Source organism: Pan paniscus, chromosome 18, assembly GCF_029289425.2.
Source record: "Pan paniscus chromosome 18, NHGRI_mPanPan1-v2.0_pri, whole genome shotgun sequence".
Classification (NCBI taxonomy): domain Eukaryota; kingdom Metazoa; phylum Chordata; class Mammalia; order Primates; family Hominidae; genus Pan; species Pan paniscus.
Window position 1 is genome coordinate 25,249,044 of NC_073267.2, and position 21,002 is coordinate 25,270,045.

Sequence of the window (21,002 nt, forward strand, 5' to 3'; positions counted from 1 at the left end):
TGAGGTCAGAAATTTCAGACCAGCCTGGCCAACATGGTGAAACCCTGTCTCTACTAAAAATTACAAAAATTAGCTGTGCACGGTGGCGCACGCCTGTAATCCCAGCTACCTGGGAGGCCGAGGCAGGAGAATGGGTTGAACCTGGGAGGCGGAAGTTGCAGTGAGCCGAGGTCGCATCACTCCACTCCAGCCTGGGTGACAGAGCAAGACTCTGTCTCAAAAAAAAAAAACCAAAACCAAAACAAAACAAAACAAAAAACAAAAGAATAAAGGGGTTGAGAGGCAAACTACTGTATCCTTGTCCTACCTTAGAGAAGAGGAAAATGAGACACAGGAGGAAGTAAGTGACTTGCCCAGGGTTATGCACTGTAGTCATTTAAATGGTAGCCCGCAAGAAGGTACATCCATGTTATAATTCCTGGAACTTGTGAATGTTATTTTATTTGGCGAAGGGGTCTTTGCAGGCGTAACTATATTAAGGATTTTGAGATGAAGAGATCATCTCAGATTATCCAGTGAAGCCCTAAATCCAAGGACCAGTGTTCATATAAAAGATATACAAGGTATAGGGCCAGTGCAGTGGCTCACACCTGTAATCCTAGCACTTTGGGAGGCTGAAGGCAGGCAGATCACCTGAGGTCAGGAGTTTGAGACCAGCCTGGCCAACATGGTGAAACCCTGTCTCTACTAAAAGTACAAAGATCAGCCGGGCATGGTGGCGGGTGCCTGTAATCCCAGCTACTTGGGAGGCTGAGGCAGGAAAATCACTTGAACCCGGGAGGCAGAGATTGCAGTGAGCCGAGACCATGCCATTTCACTCCAGCCTGGGCAACAAGAGCAAAACTCCATCTTGAAAAAAAAAAAAAAAAGAAAAGAAAAAAGAGATATACAGGGGATATTAGAGAAACAGAAGGGGTGAAGATAGGCACACAGAGGAGAGGGTGATATAAAGACAGAGGAGGATGGGAGCGATGTGGCCACAAGCCAGGGAAGCCAGGGAATGCTGACAGCCTCCAGAAGCCACAAAAGGCAAGGAAGCGTTCCCCTCTGAAACCTCCAGAGGGAATGTGGCCCTGCTGACACCGTGACTTATGGTTTCTGGCCTCCAGAATGATGAGAGAATAAATTTTTGTTATTTCTAGCCACGCTGTTCTGTTATAATTTTTTATGGCAGCCACAGGTCTGGAGCAAAGGGACCTTGGACTCCATTCTCAGCCACAGCAACCTGCCCCCTCACTGCCTCTGAAATCTTTCAAGTGACCAGCATTCACTCCTTCATGAGCAGAGTGGGCCTGGGGGGCTCTGGTGGCAAGGAGGACCCATGCCCAATCTACAGGGAGCCGCTGCCCTGCAGCTCCTGTTGGCACTATGCCATGTTGCCCTAATCTCTTGCCTGATCTGCTCAGTTGACCTCTTCACTGCTCTTCCTGCCTCCACCCTTTCTCCTCTAATTTCCACATAGTAGCTAGGGTAAGCTTTTAAAAAGAAAACCCCATAAGTTGTATCAGGCCACTCCTCAGCTTCCAACCCTCCAATGGCTTCCATTCACTGGAGTGAAATCCAAACTCCTTATCACATTTGCAAAGCCCTTTGGGGCCCTGCTACCTCCCTGACCTCATCTCATAAGTCCTCTCTCCTCTCTGTTCATCCAACCACTGAGGCCTTCTCGCTATTTCTCCAACATACCAAGCTTGATACTCCCCTAGGCTCTTTGCATTTTCTGTTTTCTCTGTCTGGAAACTCTCAATAGTCCCCTGGCTCACCCTCTCACTTTATTCAGGCCTTACTCAGATGTCCCCATATTATAAAGGATTTCCCTGTGGTCTTTATAATAATGCTTTATTTTTATTTACAAACATTCTATTATATACCACCAGGTATGGATTCATTAGTTGGTTAGGTTATTACTCCCACTTCCCCATTAGACCATAAGCTCCATGAGGGCAGGGACCTTTGTCTGGTTTGTTTAACAGTATCTGGAACAGCACACAGTAGGTGCTTAATAAGCAATTTGTTGATTGAAAGCACAAATGTATGAGTGAATGAGGAATGTAGGCTCCATTTAGCTCTATCTTTTTTCCTAGATAAGTCAGAATCTGGATATTTAGGTAAAATTCTATGACCCGTGAACTTAAAAAACAACAGCAACAACAACAACCCACTGGGCTAGCTTAAAAAAAATAGAGCATCTGGAGCCACCAGTTTGAGACCCTGACCTACAGGAATCTGGGTCCAATGGGAACCACATTTCTCATCCTCACTCGGTGCAACGCCTTCAGGAACCAAGTGGCTCTTTTCCATCCACAGCCCTTGCATCCCCAGGCCCCGGCGCCATGAGGTACTGTTTGTTGTTACAGACCAAAGTCATCCAGGGCACTTCATTCAAAAGGCAGGATGTGGGCTGTGAGCTTCCAGCTCATCAGTTCAAAGGAAATCTACTTCAGCAGCAATGTCTCCTGGGATGTTTTCCCAAGCCTCCCTGGGAGGTGGTGGGGCCTCTTCAAGGACTAATAATAGACAGGCACATCCAGTTTCCCAAACATGACAACCTTAAAAGTGAATGCTATTTTTTCCTCCTTACCTTTGAATTACTATGTAGGAGAGGGACATTCTATTATTGCAGCCCTTGCTCTCGACATGCTACCTAATAATGACTTACCACTCAGCAGCTTCCAGGCAAAATTGTCATAGTGGGACCTGAGCTCGTGCAACTCCAGCCTGCCCCCCTTCATCCACCACTACTCAGGTTCACCCCTTTGTCACCAGGATGCTTTGTAGTCAGGCCAGCCCAATCACCATTCAGCAACGGTATGACTGTGGGTGTATCTTAATCACTCTGAACCTCCCCATCCTTATCCATAATGAAAGTTACCAGATCTACATAGGGTTGTTGCGGGGGCTAAATAAGACAGCACAAGTACCTGACGCCCAGCAATCACTTGATATTTATTATTAAACACCTACTGGGTGTGAGTGGGGGTAAGAAGTGCCGACCTTTAAGTCTTCATTCATTCACTTGTTCATCCATGCCCTCACTCAATCAACCAATATTTACTGGGGTCTTGGGAGGTGTCAGGCACTGAGCTTGGTGCTGGGTGACATGGTGGTGAACAGCTCCCCTGCTCTCACAGAGCCTAGGTCTGGTGAAGGAGCTCACAGCCTAATGAAGCTCTGCGTTCCCAGAGTGGGGGACATGGTGGCAGTGGGTATCTTTAGGCCTTGTGCATGAACAGGGCGCTAAATAACATTGAATTACACATTGTAGACAATTATTACCCTTTCAGTTACCTTCAGATCACATCAAGGAGAGAGTCCTGGTTGGATAGTAATGTCTTTAACACCCCTCTAGCATTTATTAATTTCCTCTCTTAACAAATAAAAGATGACTTCAGTCGAAGATGCTTAGGACAGATGACGGCACCTGGAGATATTTTAATAATGTAGATACCTCTTGCTATTCAAACTCAGACCAAAAGAGATAGGCTTTTTTTCCCCCAGAGGGTGCACAAATACGACCAGAATTTGTGAAGACGAGTCAGAAATGAATGAAATTTGGAAAAATATTGATCTACTGAAATCCTTCCTCCCCACACTATTAGCCCTATGTTACAGTTGGGGAAACGGAGTCGTTTTGCAGAGGGGATGGACAGAAGGTAGGGAGTTCTCTTCCAAACGTGCAGGAGGGAAGCAAAGCCAAGAATCTTCTCTGTGGTGGAGTTAGAGACATATAAAATAAAGATCGCTCCTCCCCTACCTCTGCAGAACGTGTGTGTGTATGTGTGTGTAAGTGTGTGCGGCCACAAGCCTTTCCGAATGAGTGACAGCGGGAGCCCATCCCTCCAGGAGACGCGTGCAGAATGACCAATGGGATGGATGGGGGTGGATGGGTACCAGTCTCCGCAGAGGCCGGGGTGGAATTCGCTGCGCCCCACCCCTTCCACCCGCTCCCCTTCGCCCCGTAGGTCTTTCCACTCTCGCTCCTCCCCCGGGCACATCTCCTGAACGCAGCCCCGGGGGCCGAGGACGGGGTGGGGTGGGGTGGGGGGCGAGGCTCGGGTCCGACGACCCCGGGCTGCGGTCCCCGCGCTGCAGAGCTGCGGCTGTGCACGCTTAGCCGCGAGGCCCGCGGTAGCCCGGGCGCCGATATGTAAAGCAGCTGGCAGCGCTGGGCGGGGCCTGGGCGCGATGCAAATGAGGAGGGCGGGGCTGGCCCGGGGCTCCGCCTCCCTCCCCCGCAGCTGGGGCCAGCGGTGCCAAGCGCAGCTGGACGAGCGGCAGCAGCTGGGCGAGTGACAGCCCCGGCTCCGCGCGCCGCGGCCGCCAGAGCCGGCGCAGGGGAAGCGCCCGCGGCCCCGGGTGCAGCAGCGGCCGCCGCCTCCCGCGCCTCCCCGGCCCGCAGCCCGCGGTCCCGCGGCCCCGGGGCCGGCACCTCTCGGGCTCCGGCTCCCCGCGCGCAAGATGGCTGACCCGGCTGCGGGGCCGCCGCCGAGCGAGGGCGAGGAGAGCACCGTGCGCTTCGCCCGCAAAGGCGCCCTCCGGCAGAAGAACGTGCATGAGGTCAAGAACCACAAATTCACCGCCCGCTTCTTCAAGCAGCCCACCTTCTGCAGCCACTGCACCGACTTCATCTGGTGAGCGCGCGCGCGCAGGGCACCTTCCCGGGCCCCCGAGGGCAGCGCCGCGCCAGGGACCCCCTCTCCGCGCCCTCTGCGCCCTCCGCACCCTGGGACCCCGCGTCCCCGGACTCCCCGCTCTGGACCCTGCTGCCCGGGACTCCCGGATGGACAGTTCGGCCGTTGCCCTGTCCCCACCCTGGTCCCAGACGGGCCGCCGCGGGGCGCCTCCTGCCCTCTCCTGCTCTCAGGCGCCTCTAGAGCGCTCAGGGGCGGCGTCGCGGGCGCCTTTGCTCCACCTGACTAGGAGCGCGCGGGGTCTGTGCCTGCCCTGGAGGGCAGCGCCTCGGGTGCTCTCCGACCCGGGGTTCCCTATCTCTCCGCCTGCTTCCGGGCGCGAGGAGCCCTCGCCCCCCACCCCTTGTTTCCGGGGGGGCGGCGCCCTGGGTGTCCTTCTCTATCTCCCTGCGGGCGTGGGACATCCTTTCTCACTCCTCTGTGCCTCCGGGCAGCGCCGTGTGTTATCTCCCATTGCCCCTCCCCGAGGGCCTGGGTTCCCCTTTCCACTCCTCGGTCACATCACTGCGGGCCCCTTTCTTCCCCAGTCCCTCCAGTAGTGGGGCATCCTTTCCTCCTTCCCAGTCCCCCTCCCAGAGGACACCACCGCCGCGGGGTCACTCTCGCCCTCCCTCTGAATGCGTCTTTATCTCTTCTCTTTTCCCGAGGGTGCTCGGGGCATCTATGGGTACATCTGTCGCCTGCCTTCAGCCCCTACCCCGACGGAAACGCTCCCCACTATCCCGCCACCTGGTGGTCGCAGCCTCCTCTCTTCTGCAGGAGTGAAGGCAGATGGGGGTTACAGCCGAGCTCCCACCTACCCCCACAAAGGCGGAAGACTCTTGGGCACCCGCCTGTGGCTGGGAGTTTGCACCTGGGGTACAGAGGCAGGGAGGAAGGCGGGTGACTCTGTGGGGAACTAGCTGGAGGCTGGGCCCCCCGGGCTGCCTGACATACACCTCCTTCTGCTTTTGCAGGGGCTTCGGGAAGCAGGGATTCCAGTGCCAAGGTAGGCTCTGGGGCTTTGGGGATGCTATTTGTGGGAAGAGAGGGTGAAAAATACTTTATAGAAGAAGTGACTGAGTTAGGCAGAGAGTGAAAGAATCACGTTGGTCGGAGTGACCTCCCAGGCTAGGAATTCTTCACCACAACAGGGTCCTTTCAAGGGGTGTGTGTGTGACTGGGGCCGATGGCGCTTGGGAGTCTTACATGCCAAGGAAGTTCACCTACCCTTCCTGCCTTCCCGGCTCTGGAAGAGTCAAAGCGGTCTCCTGAAGCAATCCTGGCATGGTCAGTTCCGCTGGGGGAGAAAGTGTCTTCCCGGGACGTTTCTGGGAGAACCTGTCCTCCTTAGTTCCCCTTTCTCTGCCCATGTCCCTTCCTTATCTCACCTAGGGAGGTTCTGCCTCTCCCTGCCTTGCAGAGGTCTCTGCAGGTGGCTGCCGCTCCTCTGCAGATGGTGCATCTCCTAGAAAGGCGACTGTGTTTGTCGCCTGGGCCTCCTCTCTCTCTGAAAGAAGTATTTCCAGAGGGAGTGTTTCTCAGATCCTGGTTTAAATCACCCTATCTTCTGGGTTGAAACAGAAAGGTCTCCAGGGCACTGGTTACCTGAGTTCTTGCATCTGGCTTGAGATCCTGGACTCTAACCAGGGCTATCAAACCTGCTGGTGGTGAGTTGATCACGTGTAAAGTGTCCCCCTCCCCCGTCTTTGGGGCTCATGTCTAAAAGACAGATTGCAAATTGGCTCTCCAGAACCAAAAGTCACCCGCAGCTCTGTGTAGCCCTTAGGGTGTCTTACTTGTGAATTTGATGTGAACGTTTTAGAACTGGGAGATTTCACATACACATCCTAATTTCCAACTTTAACTTTGCTGAGAAATGGTCTCACTTTCGCGTGAAAACAATCGTTTGGAGCTGAGAGCCGTCGTCGTAGATGGGGAACAGCCTTACCATTTTGTCTCAGTTGATCCCAGTGGGGAACACTTCACCCATTTCTGGCCCCTGTGGGCACTTAAGTTTGCAACCTCTCATCTGGAAAGTTTGTGTGTTATGTTTTCTTTTTAATTTAAATTTTAATTTTTCACTCTTGGGCTTGGTAAGATTGAGTTTGGTAAGAAACGGCACATTTCTGGGGTATTGTATCTTTAGGGGCAAAGTGACCACCACCCTGGTGAGCTGGGTTTAAATCAAAAGAAAGTATTTGAGTGTGGAAGAGTCTGACATGTGATTTAGCACTGACTGACAGTTTTGTGGCTGCACCTCCACCCTCCAGGGAAAAGTAAAGTGATCCCTAGTGAGTGTAGGTGGCATCGTTAGTGGTGCAGAATGTTTGCTTGCTGGCAGCATGGCACTGTGCTCCTCTGAGACTCTTGCATACTCTTCTGAGATCGGGGTCCCGGTGGGCTCAGTGAGCCCTGCCAACCTACCCAGCCTGTCTTACCAAGATTTGGATCCTCTGCACCACACCAGAGGACTCCTCAAGTCTCTTTAAGTGGCAACAACTTAGGCCCTGGTGCAAACAAGTTTGGATTGTTTTCTAGAACTTTGACCCCTCAAACAAAATGCCAATGGTGTCTTGGCACCGGAATGTGTAATTTCTTCTTTGAGGTTGCCTTTCACTTCCATGAATCAGTTTCAGTCTTTGTCTCTTGCTGAGGTCGGGGGCAATTTTTAAACATTTTTGCCATGGATCTTCTATACCACCTGCTCTGCTGTTATTGATGGATGGGAAAGTCACTTTGGAATGTGCAAGGCATGACACATTTGAAATAGGAGATCCTTTAACTCAAAGTCTGGAAGATAATAGGAATTTTCTGATGTTAAGAGAAAAAGGCAGAATTAAAGTTTGTAATGAAATATGGGCGCTCTAGAGATAGGAGTGTCTTTTTTTTTTTGACAGGGTCTCACTCTGTTGCCCCGGCTGGAGTACAGTGGTATGATCAGAGCTCACTGCAGCCTCAAACTCATGGGCTCAAGTGATCCTCCTGCATCAGCCTCCTGATTAATTGGGACTACAAGTACGCACCACCACGCCTGGCTAATTTTAAAACAACTTTTGTAGAGAAGGGGTCTTGCGATGTTGCAAGACTGGTCTTGAACTCCTGGCTTCAAGCAATCCTCCCACCTCAGCCCCCCTAGTGTTGGGATTATAGGTGTGAGCCACTATGCCCCTCTGGAGTGTCTATTTTTTAAATTGCCTTTCTTTTTCTCTTCCCTGCCTCCCCACCAAGAGGCAGCGTAGAGAAGTGGGCATTTGCACAGGCTACCAGGCAAGTCCCTGTCGGTCTGAATCCTAGCTTTGAGACTTCCCAGGCATATTACTTAGCCTCTCTGTATTTCAGCCTCCTTGTCTGTAAAACGGAGTCAGTAACAGTACCATAGTGTGGCTGAGCAGCTCCAACTCATTGCAATATCCAAGATTCTTGGACCAGAGCTTGGCACAGAGTATGCTCAGAAAATATCTGCTCTTATGATTGTCCCCAGACTACCCCAATGGTGGGGCAGCTGGCACGAGAGAAGACTGGCTCTGCAGGGTTGCTTTGCTATAGAACTGCCTGCCAGATAAGAGTCAAAACTCAGCCATGAACTTCTGGTCACTCTGTGTAGCTGCTTTGACAGCATATTCCATTTGGGCAGCAGTAGGGAGGAGTGAGGGGAGGGGCAGATTGGCAGTCCCTGAAATTGAGATGTTTAGAATGGGAACATATAGGAAGGAGGGAAATTTATCCCTGGTACTCAGCATTGCCTGGGACTAATTCTGGAACCACTGAGGAGTTCCTTAGTATCTGATTGTTCTTGGTATCAGATATTTCCTCTGAAAGTGAATCCACTTACGATGGAATCAACAGTTTATACAAAACACATAAGGTTTTATGATCTCATTTAAGTCACCAATCCAGAGCCCAGGGCCTCAGGTTCCTTTGAGTTTTCTGCTCCACCATCCCTGGGGAGTGACAATTATCTCATGGTCCAAAAAGGATGCTAGATGCTGGAGTCCTCACACCCTTCTTTCAGCTAGCAGGAAGGAAGAAAGGGGTAAAGAAGGGCATATAGCACATGCTCGGTGTCACTTGTGTAAGTTGCTCAAGATCCTTCTACCTATATCTTCTTAGCTAGGGTTTAATCACATACCCACACCTTGCTGTGAGGGAGCATGTGGGAAATGTAGTGTTTATTTCAGGCAGCCACTATTTAGAGGATGTTTCCATTTCAAAAATACAAGCAGAGAGAGGATGTCGTCTCTGCCACTCCGGTAGGAGGTGTGTAGGATGATTGCAAGGCAAAGAAACCATTGAGAGTAACCTTCAGGCTCTATTACATTGTCATGGAAATTGGGGACACTGCTATGGGTTGGGAGAGGAAGGATGGAAAACTCATAAACCTTGGGAAATTATGGATTTCTGTGTGCTCAGGGGAGCTTAAGAATAGATTTTCTTGCTTTCGTATGATGATAGGACGAAACTCTAGGTTGACTGCCTCATAATTTCTCCCTTTTTGTTTCCACTCTGTCTATTTCTTATAAAACCACTCTCTGGGAGGTAATTTAAGAATGTGTTTGATGACAGGGAACTGGGGCTGAAGATCCCTATTGTAAAATTGCCTAAATTCTAGAGTAGAAGTGGAACTCCTTTGACAAGCAAGGCAGATTTCTCTCTATGGCATTTTTTTTCTTTGCCTTTTATTTATTTATTTATTTATTTTTTAAGACAGAGTCTCACTCTGTTGCCCAGGCTGCAGTGCAGTGGCACCATTTCGACTCACGGTAACCTCCATCTCCTGGGGCTCAAGCGATTCTTCTGCCTCAGCCTCCCAAGTTGCTGGGATTACGGGGGCCTGCCACCACGCCTGGCTAATTTTTGTATTTTTAGTAGAGATGGGGTTTCATCATTTTGGCCAGGCTGGTCTTGAACTCCTGACCTCAGGTGATCCACCCGCCTCGGACTCCCAAAGTGTTCAGATTACAGGCATGAGCTACAGTGCTGGCTGTCTCTGTGGCATTCTTTACAGGAACTTAGGACCTGCATTTGAGCTTTAATTTTGATTAAAGTCTTCTCTAAGAAGATTTTTGGTAGAGAGAAAAACCTTCTTCTTTTATTTTAAATTTTGTTTTTAGAGACAGGGTCTCACTGTGTGGCCCAGGCTGGAGGGCAGTGACATGATCATAGCTCACTGCAGCCTCAAACTCCTGGGCTCAAGTGATTCTCCTGCCTCAGTGTCCTGAGTAGCTGGGACTGCAGGTGTGTGTCACCACGGCCCTTTTTTTTTTTTTTTTTTTTTGAGACGGAGTCTTACTCTGTCATCCAGGCTGGAGTGCAGTGGCGTGATCTTAGCTCACTGCAACCTCCACTTCCCAGGTTCAAGTGATTCTCGTGCCTCAGCCTCTTGAGTAGCTGGGACTACAGGCATGTGCCACCATGCCCGGCTAATTTTTATATTTTTAGTAGAGGTGGGGTTTCGCCACGTTGGTTAGGCTGGTCTCGAACTCCTGACCTCAGGTGATCTGCCCGCCTTAGCTTCCCAAAGTGCTAGGATTACAGGTGTGAGCCACTGAACCTGGCCAAATACATATTTTTTAATTTTAAAATTTTTTGTAGAGATAGTGGATCTTGCTTTGCTGCCTGTGCCTGGTCTCAAACTGCCGGCCTCAAGCCAGGAGTCTCATTCTGCTTTGGCCTCCCAAAGTGTTTTTTGTTTTTGTAAAGGAAGTGACTTTGGTAGAAATAGAGAGGCAATAAAATATAGAGATTCAGAATTCTTAGCAATGAGTTGGAGTCCAGTAGAATTGGGTATGTATCTCTGATGGGCCACTTACTCCCTGTGTGACCTTGGGCAAGTCGTCCCCCAGTAGCAACCTTGGTCTCCTCATCTGTAAAATGGGGATAATAGCACCGAACTCATAGGGTTATGGTGAAGAATAATGAGATGGTGCATGAGAAATAGCCACAGCAAGTATCAATGACTCTAAGTGAGACCATCAGTATTACTTGATTAGCTGTAGGAAACTGTGTCAAAGTGGGACGGAGTTCATTCTGGAACTTGTTAAATGACTAGGCCTCTTTCATGTACTTAGATAGTTTCTCTTCTTGGGCATATTTCTTCCTGGGTATTGGGTAACACCAGTGAGTGCTCAGTTCAGTGTCTGGGCCCAGAAACCCATGCCTGGTTAGCATTGTCTTTTCTTCTGAGAAAGATCTGAACTTGCCATGGACTCTCTAGAAAAACCCCAGTGTACAAATTTTCTATGAAAAGCTAGAATTGATGATTATAATGAGTAAGTTGGCTCTTCCTTTTCCCATGTAGATTAGAAAACATGTTTTTAAATCTTCTAATTGAAATTATTCTTAAAAAACCCCAAAGTCTGACATGACTCCAACTATTGTTGTTTTCATCAATATCAATCCTATCAAATCAAAGTTTATTTTAGTGTGTAATTAACACATGTAGACTAGAAGAGTTTGCACTTTTTTATATCACAAAAAAGATTAATTTTATTTTCTATGGAAAGCTAGAATTGATGATAATGAGTAAGTCAGCTCTTCTTTTTCCCATGTAGATTAGAAAACAGGTTTTTAAATCTTGTAGTTGAAATTATTCTTAAAAAACCCCAAATCATGACATGAATCCAACCATTCTTGTTTTTATCAATATTCACCCTATCAAATATAAAGTTTATTTTAGTGGGTAATTAACATGTGTAGATTAGCATAGCATATGTGTATTTATATAACAAAAAATGAATCAAAAGTTAATTTTATTTTGGGCAGTGTTCCCTAGAAACTTATAATATGGCCCCATGCACTTCAGGTTGAATTTTCTTAGTAAAATCATAAAGAGGTTCATTTTTTCAAAAAATCACCAAGTCAGGCTGCAAGTTTAGAGGTTACTTCTATTGTTTCACTTCTCTTTCTTCCCAGAAGCAGACCCCAGAGACCTGTGAGCCAAACTCCACTCACCTTTTAGCTTATTCTAAATGTGTCCTGCGGGCTTCTCCGTGAATAAAAGGCAGAGGCTTTTTGACTTCGTGTTTGATGATTTGGCTTTTTTCTTTTTTTCACCACCTGACGGGGGATTTCAGGCTCAATGTCCCAATCGAAATAAGAATCTTTGAGTGGGTTAACATTGAGTCTTAAAAAGGAGGGCTGATTTGTTGGAGAGGCAACAACAAATTCATTTTTCACTGTAGAGCACTCAGGAGGAGTCTGAAGCTTTGTCACTGGGCAACAGAATGCCTTTCTAAGTAAATATGGAAAATATGACCTTTGAAAATCTAGCTGATATGATATATAGATTCTTAGGATATAATTTTTTAAAAATATATTATTTCCAAGCACTAATGATACTCCAGAGATACTGCCCACAACCAGATGCAGCATGTTTATAGTGTATCTAGGCCAAAAAAAAAAAAAAAAAAAAAATAGAAGATACAGAAGAAGGCAATTGGTCAAAAGATTAACTTAAGGTTTGAAAATAATTTTATACACATTTGTACTGTTGGGGTCTCTCTTCTCTCCGTCTCTGCTTATCCTTCTGTCTCTGTCTCTTTGTTTCCATCACACATGCACACACACACGTGTATACACACACATATATGTAAGTAGATCAATATGTTATAATTTTCACAATACGCATCTTCTTTTGCTACTTTTCAGATACAGGTCATTAAATTACTAAGTATAATTTAAAATATATGGTCTGGCCTTTTAACTATGCAGTTCAATTAATTCTTGGGTAGATAGGGGGATCTGCTGAAAAGTTTGTCTCTGACGCCTTCAAAGGTAAGTCCCTTATGTTCTGGCATTTGCTCTAATAACATGAATTCTTTGACTTCATTCATCCAATCTCTTCATTGAAATTGTGTGAAATTCCATAGATAGAATGTTAGCCTTTTTACAGAGAATACAACATCCACAGTGTTTACATATGGCATTTGGAGGTGTGATGGCTGCTTGAAAATCCAGTAGGAAATTTGTCTATTCACCACATACATTCATTTATTCATCCACCCATCCCTCCATTTATCCACCCACCTCTCTATTCATCATCCGTTTTTCTGTTTATCTATTTGTCCATCCATGCATCCATCCATTCACTCCATTCTCCTTCTAAAAGTTCTTTTTTTTGAGACGGAGTCTTGCTCTGTCGCCCAGGCTGGAGTGCAGTGGTGCAATCTTTGGCTAACTGCAAGCTCCACCTCCCAGGTTCACGCCATTCTCCTGCCTCAGCCTCCCGAGCAGCTGGGACTACAGGCGCCCACCACCTCGCCCGGCTAATTTTTTGTATTTTTAGTAGAGATGGGGTTTCACCATGTTAGCCAGGATGGTATCGATCTCCTGACATTGTGATCCTCCTGCCTCGGTCTCCCAAAGTGCTGGGATTATAGGCTTGAGCCACCGCACCCAGTCTCTTTTTTTTGTTTAGACAAACTCTCACTCTTTCGCCCAGGCTGGAGTGCAGTAGTACGATCTTGGTTCACTGTAACCTCTGCCTCCCAGGTTCAAGTGATTCTCCTGCCTCAGCCTCCCAAGTAGCTGCGATTACAGGTGCCCACCACCTCGCCCAGCTAATTTTTGTATTTTTAGTAGAGACAGGGTTTCACCATGCTGGCCAGGCTGGTCTCTAACTCCTGACCTCAAGTGATCTGCCCACCTCAACCTCCCAAAGTGCTGGGATTACAGGAGTGAGCCACCACACCTGGCCTCACTGATTAAGTTCTATGTGTCAAGTTCTATTTGTCAGGAACTATTTTAGGTGACAGAATACAATGGTGAATGAAACTGAGAAAATTTCTGTTGTCATGGAGCTTATGATGTAGCGGGGGGAGATAAGACATTCTACAGATCATTTCACTCATATTTAACCTCATTTTTATTAGGTACTTTGAAGAAAATGGACTGGGTACCGGGAGAATATATAATGGGAAGCTAACCTATGTAATGACTGGGGATGCAGTCAGTAGTCTGGGAATTTAAAAAAAAAAAAGCCCAACTTCTCATTCTCATTTTCTGAGGTAACTGGAGAAAGTCTGAGTTGTCAAGGAACTAGAGCTAAAAATCTGTATTGTAAAACTGCCCATATCCTGGATAATATATGCAACAGGGCTGAAGGCAGTGGCTCATGTCTGTAATCACAGCACTCCGGAAGGCCAAGGCAAGAGGATTGCTTGAGGCCAGGAGTTCGAGACCAGCCTGGGCAACATAACAAGACCCTATCTCAATTAAAAACAAAACAAAATATGTGCAGGAGACTTATCTTTGTGATATTCTATGGAGAAACCGTAAATATTTATTTGTATCTTGGCTGCAAGTAAGATGAGTAAGTATTTGGTAGAACTAGCCTGTTACCTTGAGATGGCTTCTTTCCCAGTTTGACAGAGAACTTCATCTCCTCTTAGTTAATAACTCAGATAATGAGCTGACTTCCTTTTTGTTTAGGGTTTACAGTTTGAGGTGGCTGTTCTAAAGAAGAAAAATCAGACAATTTCAGAGGTGGAAGAGCAAGTCTGGGCCAATAGATTTTTTTCTATTATTTCTATTTCTATTATTGAAAATTATTTCTATTATTCTATTTCTATTATTTCTATTTAAATTCTATTTAAATAAATTCTATTTAAATTCTATTTAATTTCTATAAAGTTTCTATTATTGAAAATAAATAAAAAGAGAGAGCACAGCATTTCAGTGAGAGGCATTTTGAGCTGAAAGTCAGTTTTCAGGGAGCACAAGATTACTCACATTGCCTGCCAAATACCTTCCTCACCCTGTGTCCATCTCTGATATATTACAACTCTTCATTCCTTTGGCTTAGGCAGTATTTTCTCTTGTTCAGAAGATACTTTTTAAGTAGTTTAACAATAAACAGTGTTGACTCACTTATAGAGAAAGGACTTTTGTCAAGTCTGTCTTTCTGATTTCATTAAGGAGAAAGTCTCAGTTGGTGTTAATATATCTTTAACAACCCTCTAACACAAATCTGGGCACTTAGTAGATATCTGTTGAATATTCTTTTTTTTAATTATAAAGGAACTACAGGGAATTATGAGAATGTAAAACTATGGGCTGGGTGTGGTGGCTCATGCCTGTAATCCCAGCACTTTGAGAGGCTGAGGTGGGTGGATCATCTGAGGTCAGGAATTCGAGACCAGCCTGGCCAACATGGTGAAACTCCTTCACTACTAAAAATACAAAAATTAGCCAGGTGTGGTGGCATGTGCTTGTAGTCCCAGCTTCTCGGGAGGCTGAGGCAGGAGAATCGCTTGAACCCGGGAGGCAGAGGTTGCAGTGAGCCAAGACTGCGCCACTGCACTCTAGCCTGGCGACAGAGCGAGACTCCGTCTCAAAAAAAAAAAAAAAAAAAGTTAGTTTCTACCTATAAACCAACTTTTTTTTGAGTCAGCGAGGGTACACTTTTACCTAATGTTGAGCCTGGTTCTGTTCTACCCTGAGCTTAATTCTGTACTGGCTATTCCTCCTTGTGAACAGAGAAGGGAAGTTCAGTGTCTTTCCTGGAAATTTTTGGTATTGTAAGGATGCTCAGTGTTCCTGAAGGTTGAGAGGAACAGCAAGGACAGGATCTGGTAGAGATGTCGCTTTTATTCAGAAGTGCTAAGCTGTTAATCATTACCATGGTTGTTATTACCTTTTAATTGCCATTTGTCCTGCTTGTTTGTGGTCTCCTGGGCATCTCCTTCCCCCTCAGCCCACAAGCAGAAAGTTGCCCTGCAGAGTCAGGAGGAGAACTCAAACCCAGACCAGAGAGCTCTGATCCACTCCTATGGGTCTTGGAACTGGCTAAGTAGATGGAAATTAACTGATTCAAGATATGCAACACCATTAGTTCAACCATAACCGTGTTCCTGGGGTGAATTCTAGCTTTCTTTTTTCTTTCATCTTGCTACTTCCCAGAGACCAGACTTTGGGCCTCTAGGGAAGGAGTATCAAATTGGGCTTGAGAGTTCAAGCTCAAAACAGACCTGATTTTAAATCTTGGTTCTGCTTCTCCATATCTTCATGACCTTTGGGTGGGTAAAATATGATCCTGCCTCTATCTATCTATCTATCTATCTATCTATCTATCTATCTATCTATCTATCCATCCATCCATCCATCTATCTATCCATCCAGCCAGCCACCTATCCACCAATACATCCGTCCGTCCATCCATCCATCCATCCATCCATCCATCCATCCATCCATCCACCCATCCACCCAGCTATTCTTCCATTTATTCATCCAAACATCCACCCATCCACCCAGCTATTCTTCCATTCATCCATCCATCCATCCATCCATCCATCCATCCATCCATCCATCCGTCTGGCTATCCAACCGTTTTTCCATTCATTTAATATATATTTATTGGATGCCTACCACATATCAGGTACTGTTCTAGGCATTGGAACTAGAACAGTGAACAGAACAGCATCGCTGGCTTCATGGAATTTACATTCTAGTAGAATAACAGTAATAAGTGAATAACATAGAACGAATATATTGTATAATGTCAGGTTGCCATATGGGCTTTGAAGAGAAGTAAGACACTGTCCTCACCCTTAAAGATCTTCCTGGTCTTTTAAAAGGAGAACAGCACATGGCCAATTAGTTCTGAGACATAATGTAAAGTGCTACACCAAGAATGTAAAAACACTTTGGATGGCATCCCTACTCCTCCTCGGACCGGTGAAGATTCCACAGAGGAGGAGACATTTGGGAACAGTCTTACAGCAGGAGTGGGAGTTCCCGGATTGACAAGGGGATGAGGGCAGGGGAGGGTGTTTCAGGCACAGGACAGGACAACGCAGTTGAGATAGTGAGGAGAGAGAATAGGGCACATGCAGGGAACAGGAAGAAGAGGGTGTGAGGGAGGGAGGAGCAGGTGGGAGACGAACGTCATATCAGAGGGGTTGGCCCCTGTGAAGGCAGTGTAGTGACTAGGAAGTGGTTGTTGTCACTGTTTTAAAGTGGGATGTGTGGGGGTGAGTGAAATGGCCAAATGTTTGAAAAAGAGGAGCATGAGATGTCTTTGGCAACAATACTTGCCATGACTCAAATCCTGAAATTCTAGGCCTACAGTGATGGAAGTCAGGCAGGAGAAACTGAAATGGCCATTTAGAAGCAGTGGGGGTGCCTTACCGGAGCACCTCGTGGCTGTTGCTATTTTTCACACCCTAAAGAGACATTTGGAATTTCATGTCAGTCATATTGTTGATTGTTCTATTTTGAGGGTGGTTACTAGGTTATTTTTATGGTTCTAACAATAGGGACATCTCTCTTCACTGTATCCTTAGACGCGGAGGGCCGTAGAAATGAATTTTCCTCTGAAAGGCATCCTCCCACTCCCTCTCCCTCTCCACTGCTGTCACCCAGTGGGTACGTGTTTATTGAGCACATGCTGCACATGGTGGTGAAGAGTTGGTGTTTTGGAGAAAGAAAGGCTTCGATTTAAATCTTGACTTCTTGCTGTGGGACCTTAAGCAAGTTACTTAACCTCTTCGAGCTTCTGTTTTTTCATAGCTAAAAGGATATAATAATAAAACCTACTTTATGTGAAGTGTTTCTTAGCACCCTACCTGACATATATACAGTAAGCACTTGATAAATGGTAGCTATTTCTGTTCTTCCTAGGACTGGGCACTGTCCTTGTCCTTACTGAGTTTATAATCCTGTTGGGGAGGCAAGATGAATGCTCTTGAATCAAGGAGACGACGCAAGAATGGATGTGCTTACATGTCGTGGTCAATAGCATTAGCTGCACCTTACAGTGGATCTGAGAGAGAAATGCTTGGTTGGGGCCAGAGAGGTGATTTGAGTGTGAGTGAGCACAGTGCTTTCTGAGAAACCCTTTCCTGGCCTGCAACGCTTTAATTTGTGGGAAACCTCAGGAAGTAGAATTGCAATCTGTGATCGCCCCATCGGCTGACCTCACTTCAAAAATGTATTGGTAGCATTTCAACTTTAAATAGATTTGTGACCATTTCACCCTTCTAAATTTGGGTTCCCTTCACCCTTTGGGTGGAGTGTTTATATCCCTTTTCGGTTGAAGAAGCTGACAGATAGTGTAGGTGAAGGTGGAGGGTGAAGTCTGAAGGACGGTCGCTTGTCTCATTGGGATAGTCAGGGCAGTGATTTTTGTGGGATGGCCCTATATTGAAGATCTTCTTTCCCTCCCTAAAGGTAGAGACCATTCTTTAGAGTTTAGCGAGTGCTGCAAATGAAGATTTGATCGTTATTTGGATTTTTTTGCGTGTGTATGTGTGGATTTTTTTTGGTAGTTATCCGGATACATTTTGTGGCAAAATTTATGGCTGAGGGTATTGATAATTGTTTCTGAGCCGAACAGTGCACTTAGGGAAACAGGATTGACATATAGAGTAGAGAAGGACTTCTTTTTATTTCAGTTGGATATTCATCTTTTGGTGGCTAGCTTTTTTAAAAAAAACTATTAATATTATTTTTGATTGACAAATCATAATTGATGGGGTACAATGTGATGTTTTGATACATATATACAATGTGTCATGGTTAATTCAAACTAATTAATATAACCATCAGCTTGTTTACTTATTTTTTATGGTGAGACATTTGAAATTTACTTAGTTATTTGAAATATATGATACACTTATTATTGACTATGTTACCCTGCTGTGCAATAGATCTCCAAACCTATTCCCCTTGTCTATCTGAAACTTTGTATCCTTTGATCAACAACTCCTTCCCTCATCCCAGATTCTGGTAACCATCCTTCTACTCTCTACTTCTATGACTACAACTTTATTAGATTCCACATATACGTGAGATCATGCTGTATTTGTCTCTGTGTTTCTGGCTTATTTTACTTAGCATAATGTCCTCCAGATTCATGTATATTGTCACAAATGATATAATTTCTCTCTTTTTTTTAAAGTCTGGGTAGGATTCTATTGTGCGTATACACCATATTTTCTTTATTCATTCATCCTCTGTTGAACACTTAGGTTGATTCCCTATCTTTGCTATTGTAAGTAGTACTGCAACAAACATGGGAATGCACATATTCTTTGACATATTGATTTCAGTTGCTTTAAATATATACCCAGAAGTGGGATTACTTAAAAAAATTTAATTTAATTTTTTTAAATTTGAGACTGAGTTTTGCTCTTGTTGCCCAGGCTGGAGTACAATGGTGCGATCTCAGCTCACTGCAACCTCCACCTCTCAGGTTCAAGACATTCTCCTGCCTCGGCCTCCCAAGCAGCTGGGATTACAGGCATGCACCACCACGCCTGGCTAATTTTGTATTTTTGCTAGAGACGGGGTTTCACTGTGTTGGTGAGGCTGGTCTCAAACTCCTGACCTCAGGTGATCCACCTGCCTTGGCCTTCCAAAGTGCTGGAATTACAGGTGTCAGCCACCATGCTCGGTGGTAGTTCACTTTTTTGTTTTTTTGAGAAACTTTTAGTACTGTTTTTCATAAGGCTATACTAACTTACATTCCCACCAACAATGTATGGGTCCCCTTTTCTCTACATCTTCTCCAACATGTTATTTTTTATCTTTTTGATAAAAGCCATTCTAACAGGTGTGAGGTGATATCTCACTGTGGTTTTAATTTGCATTTCCCTAGTGCTTAGTGTGCTGAACATTTTTTCATGTACCTATTGGCCATTTGTGTGTCTTCTTTTGAGTAATATCTGTTCAGATCCCATTTTTAAATCAGGTTATTTGTTTACTTGCTATTGAGTTGTTTGAGTTCTTTGTATATTTTGGATATTAACTTCTTATCAGATACAGCATTTGCAAATATTTTTCCCATTCTGTGGGCTGTCTCTTCACTTTGTTAATTGTTTCCTTTGCTGTGAGGAAGCTTTCAGTTTGATGCCCTCCCATTTGTCTCCTTTTGCTTTTGCTTAATCATTGCCCAAACCAATGTTGTGGAGTTTTTCCCCTATGTTTTTCTCTAGCAGTTTTATAGTTTCAGGTTTTAAGTCTTTAATCAATTTTGAGTTGATTGTGTATGTGGTTTGTAAGATAAAGGTCTAATTGCATTCTTCTACATGTGGATATCCAGTTTTCCCAACACCATTTACTGAAGAGACTGTCCTTTCCCTCATTGTGTGTTTTTGGCACCTTTATCAAAAATCAGTTGGCTATAAATGTGCAGGTTTATATCTGGGCTTTCTATCCTGTTCCATTGGTTGATGCATCTGTTTTTATGCTAGTACCGTGCTGTTTTGATTACAATTGCTTTATAATGTATTTTGAAATTAAGTCGTGTGATTCCTCCAGCTTTGTTCTTTTTGCTCAATGTTGTCTTGGCTATTTGGGGTCTTTTGTGGTCCCGTATGAACTTAGGGATTGTTTTTTCTATTTCTGTGAAAAATGACATTGGAATTTTGATACGAATTGCACTGAATCTGTAGATTGCTTTGGCTAGTATGGACATTTTCACAATATTAATTTGTCTAGTCCATGAACACGGGATATCTTTTCATTTATTTGTGTTTTCCTCAGTTTCTTTCATCAGTGTTGTATAGTTTTCAGTATACAGATAGTTTGCTTCCTTGGATACATTTACACCTAAGTAATTTTTTTTTTGCTGCTATTGTAAATGAGTTTGTTTTCTTAATTTTCTGGTCTGGTAGTTTGTTATTAGATATGCTAGTATATAAAATTAGAATAATTAGATATTCTAATATAGAAACACTACTGATTGTATGTTGGTTTTGCATCCTGCAGTTTTATTGAATTTGTTGATCAGTTCTAACAGCTTTTTTAAGTGGATTCTTTAGGGTTTTCTGTATATAAAATCACCTTGTCAACAAATAGAGACAAGTTCACTTCTTCCCTTCCTATTAGGATGCCTTTTATTTCTTTCTCTTTCCTAATTACTCTGGCTGGGACTTCCAGTACTCTATTGAAAAGAAAGGGTGAGAGTGGGCGTCCTGATCTTAGAGGAAAGGCTTTCAACTTTTCAGTGCTGAGAAGGATGTTAGCTACGGGTTTGTCATAATAGAGCCCATAGTGTTTATTGTGTTGAGTGCATTTCCTTTATACCTTATTGCTGAGTACTTTTTTCATGAAAGAATGTTAATTTTTTCAAGTGCTTTTTTTCCCTGCATCTATTGAGATGATCATATGATTTTTATCCTTTATTTGGTAACATGGGTATCACATTTATTGATTTCTATGTGTTGAACCATCCTTGCATCCCAGGGAGAAATCCCACTTGATCATGGTGAATAAAATTCTTTTAATGTGTTCTTCAATTTGGTTTGCTAATATTTTGTTGAGGATTTTTCCATCTATGTTCATCAGGGATATTGGTTTATAGTTTTCTTCTCTTGTGTTTTTGTTTGG

General features: G+C 44.9%; 1 protein-coding gene across 3 annotated transcripts in view; it reads left to right on the forward strand.

The window, feature by feature from the left end:
- The first annotated feature begins 4,265 nt into the window (after window positions 1-4,265).
- PRKCB (protein kinase C beta) overlaps window positions 4,266-21,002 on the forward strand; it is a 379,967-nt gene continuing 363,230 nt past the window's right edge. For 2 of the 3 annotated variants that reach the window (XM_034939848.4, XM_034939847.4), the window contains exons 1-2: window positions 4,266-4,631; window positions 5,648-5,679. In XM_034939848.4, the coding sequence (XP_034795739.2) occupies window positions 4,459-4,631; window positions 5,648-5,679 (205 nt within the window). In that variant the 5' untranslated portion in view covers window positions 4,266-4,458. The remainder of the gene's footprint in view (window positions 4,632-5,647; window positions 5,680-21,002) is intronic. The other variant, XM_055100033.2, reaches the window with a different exon arrangement.